The following is a 9,658-nucleotide window of genomic DNA, read 5'->3' as shown; positions in this document are numbered from 1 at the left end:
GACAGGAAAGAGCAAGTATTGCGGAATCGAACTATTTCTTTGGTTAAAGTATTGTGGAATAATCATGCTACCAATGAAGCATCATGGGAATTCGAGGAAGAGATGCGAGTCAAGTATCCTCACTTGTTCGAAGAGATTTCTTATAGCTTATAGCAAATTCCGTGGACGGAATTTTTGTAAGGGAAAGAGGATGTAAGGCCCAGGCGTTGTGAGGCCCGGACCCATGTTTGAGGGCCCAGCCCGTTTATTGGAGGTGTGTAAACGGCGCCGTTCGGGGTGAGTAATTTTCTTCCTCAGCTCCTGAATCCTTTTCCCTCTCTTTTCTCATTTCAGTTTCTCTGTTTTGGTTTCTTCCACAACTCTCTCCCTCCCACGTCTCCTTCTTTTCTTCCGGTTTCTTCTTCATTTCTTGTTGCTGGCGTTATTTTGAGATTCCGAATCCCATGCCCTAAACTTCCTCACTTTGATTTCTGTTTTGCGTTGCTTCTGGTTTCTAGTGAGTTGCCGTCTGCTGCACCCCTGTTTCACTCCATTTTCACGTTTCAGTTTTCCTCTACAACACATCGTGCATCACCTCTCACCCATCCATTTTCGACTGGTAAGAGTTTCATCTTCATTCCTTTGATTTTCGGTTTTCTTTGCTGTAAGTGTGCAGATTCTACTTCTTGGTATTTATTTTTTATGTTCATCATCTATGCAGTTTGTTGTTGCTGTGAGTTTGAGTTTGCTTTTCGTTAGTTCTTGGGTTTCTGTGGCTTGTGATTTCTAGTTCTTGGACTTTCGGGTTTTGGCTTCTCGTGTAACTGGTAAAACCATTGCGGGAGAAATTAATTTTCGTTGGTAAGCTAGTCTCGTTCTTGGTTTCATACGCATGCACACACACTTTCCCTTCAAGTCAATTTATTTCAATTCAATAAAATACTTGAAAGTGTAGTTTGTGAGTTCTCGGACATTTTCGCGAGTAAGTAAACACTTTGTGTTGGAGTCGTCTTGGAATTGTGGATTGTTGTGGGTTGGCCGAACAGTAAACCAAGTGATACTTTGGAGTGATTAGGGGCTGTTTTTGTACGGTTCAGGTTGCTATACGACAGTTTGGAGTGGAGGTTAAATCATTTGGAGTTACTTTGTTATTGTAGTTTTGGTTGAGTTGTGATGATTGCTTGGAGTTAGGGGCCATTGAAGTGGGGTTGATAATTTGATTATTGGTGTTTGATGTTGACTTTGGTGGGTGTTTTAATAAATATTAAGATTAGTATATGGTATCTTGGGTTGGAATGCGGGCTGTCCAATGTTATTAAGTGGTTGAATTAGTGTGTCAAATTGTGGGTTTCTCTTTAATTATTAGAGGAGGTTTTGCCAATTGTCATTTAATACTCGGTGTATATTTCTTTTTTTTTTTTATGAATAGGTGATAAGACGGATAGAGACCGTATTCAAGTCATAGATTATACGCTGCAAGAGTCAGGTAAGCGGGGTTCCTATGCTAGGCTTTACACGAATTTTTGAGATTGAGGTTGATTTTCTGAAAACTTTGCATATTTTTGTTATGAAATGAGAACTTGGGAAAAACAAAACCAAGCTCGGTCGTTTATTTGCATACTCATGAAATCTGTACGAAAAAGAGAAAAATATGTTCTGACATGCATTGTGTAGACATGAGCTAAATTCTGTCATGTGGTTTCTGAAATCTGAAAAAAAAAGAGCGATATTGAGAATATGAAAAGCTGTGCATTTATTTAGAAAGATGTTCTGGTTTTTGTGTTCAGCGTGTGTAAACTGTCTGATTCTGTTTTGGTACTCTGTATTGTTTTGATATAACATCTGAAAACCTTTGGCATGGTGTACTGGTTTTCGTATCTGACTCTGTCTCTGCTCTGTTTGGGTTGGTACCAACTTCTCTGTCTCTGAGTGCACCCACTTTAGAAACAAAGTGGTTTTATTGTTCTGCTCTACATGATAACTCTAGAAAATGTTTGTTCTGCATGCTATACTTTGTAAATGCTCATGTTTGCACGCTAGCATATGATTTTTGTTTACTGAGTTGTGATAACTCACCCCCTATCATGATAATATTTTTCAGATGATGTGGAGAGTCCAAATGAGGACCTGGATTAGATTGGTGAACGTGTTTAAGCTGAGAAGATGTGGTTGGAAGAAGGACTTCCGATGTTCTTAGTTTTAATGTTTTTGAGTTTTAATTATATGTTTGGGTTTAGTTGGACCTATGGTTTTATCAGTTTGGTATGTTACTATTACCGGGAGATTTTGGACCCTTTGATTTTTTATTATTGCATTAAAGATTGTGTGGAGTTTGTAATGAGATTATTTAGAAGATATGAGATTGATTTCACTTATGAAGTCTTTGGAGATTATCCTTTGGATGTGTTGGGAGACATGTTTATAAGTGACAGGTAGTAATTCTCCAAGCCACCCGGGTTTGGGGTATTACAATAACTCTGGAAAATATTTTGTTTTGCATACTGTACTTTGTAAATGCTGATGTTTGCACACTAGTATATGTCTTCTGCTTACTGAGTTGTTAATAGCTCACCCCTTATCTCCACAATATTTTTCAGATAATTGTGATATAGTTCAGCTGGAGAACAAGAGTATGATGTTTTAACAAGGTGTGATGATCAAAGAAGAATAAGTGTCTTTTGGTACTAGTGTAACACCCGGGCTCTAGGCCCAGCCCGTTTGGAGTCAGCCCGGATGCTTGGAGCCAGCCCACGAGCGTTTGTGTGAGACCGAGCGGCGTCGTTTTGGGGAGGGATTAATTTCCCTTTCTGCTGTGCACTGTTCTTCTTCCCTGCTGATTTTCCTCTGTCTACAGTTCCACGATTTTCTCCATTTCCCGTGCAACTGCTTCCCACGCCCCACAATTTTATTTTTCGGTTCCGCACATGAGTGTCTTCCTCATCACATTTCCGAACTAATCAGATTCTCTCTTGCACGAACTGGTGATTTCACCTTGGCTGGTGTTCCTTGGCTGGCGTTTTCAGGATTCCGTGGGTCTCAACCTTCTAGTTCTTCGAAGGTGAACAATCGTCCCCTCTTTCATTTTCTGTTTTCTATTCCTGTCTTCACCAGCAGTTCGTGAATTTTTCTTTCGGCTTTGTGCAGCGTTTCGTGAGTCTCAAATACTGCCTTCGTTGGAGCTATCCTCTGGAGTATTTGTTTGATTTCTACTTTCGGTAACTAATACTTCCGTGGGCCACACACGCTGCTTTGTATGGCCTTGCATTACACTTAGTCAAATTCCCCTTTGCGCAGACCATTAGTTTCTTTTAGTAGAAGATTTAGATGTTGAGGAGTATAATTTTGGGTGTTTTGTGAGTCGGTTTTTGAAGTATTATTTGAGACTTTTTGGTGTAAAATGATGGGTGTTTTGGAACTAGTTGTATTGAACTTTTGTGCAAGTTTGGAATTGTTGAATGATTAGAGTATTGATGTGTGCACTAAAATTGTTTTATTCGAACGTTGGAAGTGAAGTTTGGGTTGGATTATGTTTTAATTATTGGAGTTGCTGTGGTTGGTTTTGGAAATAATTATAGTTGGTTGGTGTTAATAGAAAGTGGTGGCTGTTTTGGGTTTTAAATGCGAATGATTTGAAGAGAGAGTTGTTCGGGTTTAATTGTTAGATAGTTATAGAGCTGTGAAGGGACTGTTTTGATTTATTACTCACTAAATAGCAGTCTACTAGATTGGGTATTAAGTGATGGATATATGTTTCTTTTGTTTAGGTGGTGTTACTATTAGAGTTCCGGCTGAAGGTGTTGATAATACGAAGAAGTCAGGTAAGCGGGATTCATATACTAGTTTTGCATAAAATAAATAAAAGGAGGTTGACTTTGAGAATAAATGTGTTTATTTTCTTTTTGAAAGAGATGATCTAAAAACAACCTCAGATGTTATTTCTGCATATGCATAAATTCTATATAAGAGAAAGTATTTTTCTGTCATGACTGGTATAGACATGAGCTAATTTTGTGCACTTTATTTCTGAACTATGTAAAAGAGCAAATATGAATTTTGTTTATGTTTATCTTGATCTGAAGCTTTTCAGTGTTTTGTTTTGGAATGATGTGTCATCTGAAAACCTTGGCATGAAGTTCTGATTCTGTATATGATGGTAATCGGATTTTCGATGAAATCTGTTCTGTTTCTGTTAAGGCCCAGCCACGGGTATAATGGTGGTTTATAACCCTACCACAGGGGTTAAACATGGTATTGTCCCGATGTGATACTAAACGATGATATGATTATAATGTTTTAGTTTAGAAATACCAACGGATTTTCTTTTTGGAATAAGTTTATTTTTCTGGAAACTTCGCTCTAATGCTTTTGTACAAAGTTTCATTTCTGCATTCTGAAAGTAAATGTTTTGTTCTGCTTATCAAATGTTATAAATGCTCATGTTTACATGCTAGTATATGCTCTCTGCTTGCTGAGTTGTTGATAACTCACCCCGTTAATCTTCATAATATTTCAGATGACATCGATGGTTTAGCTGAGGATCAGTATTAGAGTCTATGGAGAAGATTAACAGTGATTTGTTGTTGGGTATCTCATGATATTAGTGTTGGTGTTGGAGGTTAATTATTTTTCTTAAGTTTGCTTCAATGAATTTAGACAGTTTATGGAGACTTATGTTAATGTTATATTATTTCTACTTGTTATTTGAGACATGAAGAAGAAGAATTGATTCTATTTGGGTTGTTGGATTGAATATTGGATAAATGAGTTTATATGGTTTATTTAATTGAAGTATTTACGTTTGAATTGAGGTTTGGGAAAATATATATTCTTAAATTTGGAGGTACTCTAGCCTTGTTAAAGTTGATTATCAGGTTATATGAGTTAATTCTCCGGACCCTCGGGGACGGGGCGTTACAGTTGGTATCAGAGATAGGTTTGAATTCTGCATACTGTAGACCTTGGAGGTTTAGATATTTGTGGGTTCATAAGATGTGGAAATTTCAATATAAGAATTGGAGGATTATAAGGATAGCCATGTAGATATTTAAGTTTGAGTTCCAAGAACCTTATGATTGATTTTGATGGGATTTGAGGTTTTAGATTTTGCTGATGTTAGGAATTGAATTTGGAACTTTGAGGTTATAGATTCTAGTGATATACGTGTGCATTAAGTGATGTCGGATTTACATAGCTATCTGATATATATATATGTATATGTGTTTATAGGTATATTTTATTTATCTTCTTATTTTATTCTATTTATCCAGTATTTTCATTTTCTATTATTTTAGACGTTTCACCGAGTTTAAACTTTCAGGATGGCTGCTCGTCGTAGAGTTCGAACTCTTGAAGATTTGAACGAAGATGACAATGGTGGGGGTTGCACATTCGAACAATTTAATCAAACGCATCCTCCAATATTTGATGGAAGAGGCGATGCGAACGCTGCAAAAGATTGGATACTAGACATTGAAGAAATATTTGGTGTTTTGGAGTGCACCGATCAGCAAAAGTCAGGTTCGCAGCTTTCAAACTATCTGGAGAAGCGAAGAGATGGTGGAATTCTGAGAAAGTTATCAGGAAAACTGAGGGGACTGGGTTAATTGTTTGGGCTCAATTCAAGCAGAATTTCTTTGATCGATTTTTCCCTAACGCTGATAGGGAAGCAAGAGCTCGTGAGTGCACTAACTTGGTGCAAGGGACCATGACTGTGCGCCAGTATGCTGCAAGGTTTGCGGAATTATCACGTTTCGCCGCATACTTGATTCCCGATGAGGAGAAAAAGACTAGGAAGTTTGAGGAAGGTTTGAACTACAGGATTTATGAAACTGTGATGATATTTCAGATTTAGAATTTTTCAGAATTAGTACACAAGGCGATGCTAGTTGAGCAGAATCTCAAGAGGGGTGCTAAGTTGCAAGAACAGAGGAAGAGAGCTGCTCCACAAGGATTCCCTAGTTCGGATCAAGGGCAATGGAAAAGGAGAAATGAGGGGAGCAGTTCAAGTCAGAGACAGATACAGGAAAATCATACCTCTAACCCCTATAAGTTTTGTGACCGCATACATCATGGAGAGTGCAGAAAGGAAGTGGGATCATGTTTCAAATGCGGTAAGGATGGGCATTTCATTAGAGAATGTCCGTTGTTTGCGGTGAACAACAGAAGGCCCAATCCAACTCAAAACTTTAGGCCGAATAACCAAGGCAACAATCAGCGAAGGACTGTACCAACATGGGTGTTTGCTTTGACACCGGGAGAAGCTGAGGACAAGGATGATGTCATCACAGGTATAATTTTCTGACCGTCCCATAACATTTTTTTTATGTTGAGAATTAAGGATTATTTATCTTATTATCTCTTTGGATTATATGACGTAACCAGGATATTTTTGACGTATCTTTGGATTAACATTTTTTTTATGTTGAGAATTAATGACGTAACAAGTATTATATGACGTATGTTAAGTTACGGATATTTTTGAGTCTTTAGTGAGTTTTTAATTAATTTTAATGAGGATTTTTTTTAGTGTACATATGAAGGAGTATGGATATTTGTGTTGAATATTTTATGGAGTTTTAGGATTATTTATAGTTGTGATATTGGAGTTGATATTAACTAATAAGAGCTAACACTCTAGAGCCCGGGACCGGGCATTACAGTTAACCCCCAAACAACATCTTGTTTTGTCTGCAGCGCTAAACTCACATACAATACATATACCCCGACATTGTAGTCTTTTGGTTCTAAAAAAGCTCTCTTCAACTCCTAAAATGCCCCCAACCCTAATCCTCATATGTTTTTTCTCACCTACAATAATAAAGCTTTAATCATTGAAATTATCCTTTAAAAGCACAATGGCATTTTGGTTGTTTCTCAAGCAAGTAGGGGCATTTCAATGACAAACAAAACAGAAGAAACTAAAATCCCCTCGAAAATCACGTACAACTTCACATACTCTAATACCCATGATCCGTTCGTTGCTCTTTTATTTCTAGTATAAATAAAATACAAGCATATGCATGCAGCACGCAGCGAGTGAACTTACATTTTCAGTCAATCATTCGAAATGGCTTTGAAACTAACAAATTTGGCAACTCAGCTGTTGTTTCTAGCCACATTGCTCGTCCCAACAGCTTTATGCCATGCCAACCAGACTGTGGCATCGGATCCAGAATCAAACCTAGACGCATGGATTGCGCTAAACATGAAAGAGTACGAGGAGGCTTCAAAGCACACCCTTTTCAACAACGCCCTAATCGCATCCCTTAGCAAAGCTCCAATGAAGATCATCAAGGTCAGAAAAGATGGTGCTGGAGATTTCAAGACGGTGACCGACGCCGTTGAGAGCATTCCGTCAGGAAATACAGACCGAGTGATTATATATATTGCTGGCGGTAATTACAAAGAAAAGGTAGTCGTCGATAGGTCGAAGCCCTTCGTGACGTTCTATGGGAAACCGGGCAATATGCCTACCATAACGTATGACGGTACAGCAAAGAAATACGGAACCTGGGAAAGCGCCACTGTGGCCATTGAGTCTGACAACTTCATGGCAGTCAATATTATCTTTGTGGTGCGTTTTTGCTTTTCTTTTCTTTTCTTTTATTTTCTTAGCAAATATTATAAAACGTTTGTTTATAATACTATCTGTTTTGTGGATGGTGTTTACAGAATTCATCTCCAAAGCCAGATCCCAGAAAATCCGATGGACAGGCAGTGGCATTGAGGATATCAGGGGACATGGCAGCATTCTACAGTTGCAAGTTCATAGGATTCCAAGACACCTTGTGTGATGACCGGGGTAGGCATTTGTTTCAGAGCTGCTACATCGAAGGGAGTGTTGATTTCATATTTGGAAATGGAAAATCCCTCTACAGGGTAAGCTGCAAAAAATACCAAGCCATCCATATTTCTAGAGTAGCCTGCTAATAATTTCTCATCTTATATATGTATGTATTAAGTTAAGAATGTATAAATATGCAGGACACCACCATAAAATCGGTTGCAGAGAATTTGGGTGTGATCGCAGCACAAGATATGAATGGCCAATCAGGGGACAGCGGGTTTGTATTCGTCCATTGCAAGATACAGGGGACTGGCGATATGTACCTTGGTCGAGCATGGAAGGAGACATCTCGGGTTGTGTTTGCCTATACATACATGGGCAGTAACATCAATAGTGGCGGTTGGATGAAGTCTCAGCACCAAAAGTAGGCATCCAATTACCCATCAATAGTGCAGTTTTCTTCAACATTTTCTTCGTGTTATTAATTCACAAAGGTATGGCGTATTAACATGATTGCATGATACATTGTAGGAATGTGTTTTATGGAGAGTACCAATGCTCGGGCCCAGGGTCAAGTGCCTCCAACCGCAAATTTGGAAAGACTCTTTCTGACGATCAAGTAAAGCCCTTCTTGAGCACCACTTTCATCGGAGGAAGTCAATGGCTTGTCCCAATTCCAAAGATTGGTTAAAAACTCATTACAATTTGCCAAATGCATAACGGCAACTTTTCTCTAACTGGATATAAACATCCAATACATTCATGTACAGTTGCATTTAATTTTCTCCTTTTCTAACATTATATTTACATTATTTATATCAGTATAAAGAGATAAATTCCATAATTACTATGATGTGATGCATGTATAGTATATTATATAAATATATTTTGTAAAATCCCAGTCCCGCACGGGTCGGAGAGTTACCTCCTAACACTTAAACTCATCTTTCAACAATATAAAAAAAATACCCCAAATTCTCAATATCATATAGAAAATTTGATTAAATCTAATTTCCTCAATATAACCAATTTTCCAAAATACCAAGTCATTATAACACAATAAAACTTCTTAATAAAAATCGACAATACTCATAAAAACTTCTTATGCTTGAACCACTACACTTAAATCATCTCACCCAATGCCTCATAATCTTGATCCTCAGCTGAACCATCATAATATCTGAAAAATATTGTGGAGATAAGGGATGAGTTATCAACAACTCAGTAAGCAGAGAGCATATACTAGCATGAAAACATGAGCAGTTATAACGTTCGATATGCAGAACAAAACATTTTCTTTCAGAATGCATAAACAACATTTTTACTTTTGGAATACATAAACAAAACTTGATACAAAACATCAGAGCGAAATTTTCAGAAAAACAAACTTGTTCTCAAAAAGAAAATCATTTGGCATTTCCAAACTGAAACATTATATTCAAGTCATCTCATAGAATCACATCGGGACAAATACCATGTTTAACCCCTGTGGTAGAGTTATAAACCACCATTATACCAGTGGCTGGGCCGTATACCATGTTTCACCCCCGTGGTAGGGTTATAAACCACCATTATACCCGTGGCTGGGCCGTATTCCATGTTTCACCCCCGTGGTAGGGTTATAAACCACTATTATACCCGTGGCTGGCCCTTAACAAAAACAGAACGGAACATCATCGGAAACAGATCACATTCAGATACAGAATCAGAACTTCATGCCAAGGTTTTCAGATAACACATCATATTAAAACAAAATACTAAATCGCCTCAGATCATTTCACATGTTCGAAATAAACAGAAACAAAACATCAATAGCAAAAATTTTAGATTTTCATATTCGCTCTTTTTGCATAATTCAGAAACAAAATGCATAAAATCAGCTCATGTCTACAC

At 37.7% G+C, this 9,658-nt stretch overlaps 1 protein-coding gene across 1 annotated transcript; it reads left to right on the top strand.

Moving 5' to 3' along the window:
• The first annotated feature begins 7,026 nt into the window (after positions 1-7,026).
• Positions 7,027-8,508, top strand: LOC118349547 (putative pectinesterase 63). Its single transcript, XM_035694450.1, has 4 exons — positions 7,027-7,552; positions 7,651-7,857; positions 7,963-8,189; positions 8,297-8,508. The coding sequence occupies exons 1-4, from the start codon at positions 7,046-7,048 to the stop codon at positions 8,454-8,456; spliced, it is 1,101 nt and encodes a 366-aa protein (XP_035550343.1). The 5' UTR covers positions 7,027-7,045; the 3' UTR covers positions 8,457-8,508.
• The last annotated feature ends 1,150 nt before the right edge of the window (positions 8,509-9,658 follow it).

This window comes from Juglans regia, chromosome 10 (assembly GCF_001411555.2).
Source record: "Juglans regia cultivar Chandler chromosome 10, Walnut 2.0, whole genome shotgun sequence".
Classification (NCBI taxonomy): domain Eukaryota; kingdom Viridiplantae; phylum Streptophyta; class Magnoliopsida; order Fagales; family Juglandaceae; genus Juglans; species Juglans regia.
Note: the sequence above shows the minus strand (reverse complement) of the source record. Positions and strands in the feature narration are given on the sequence as shown.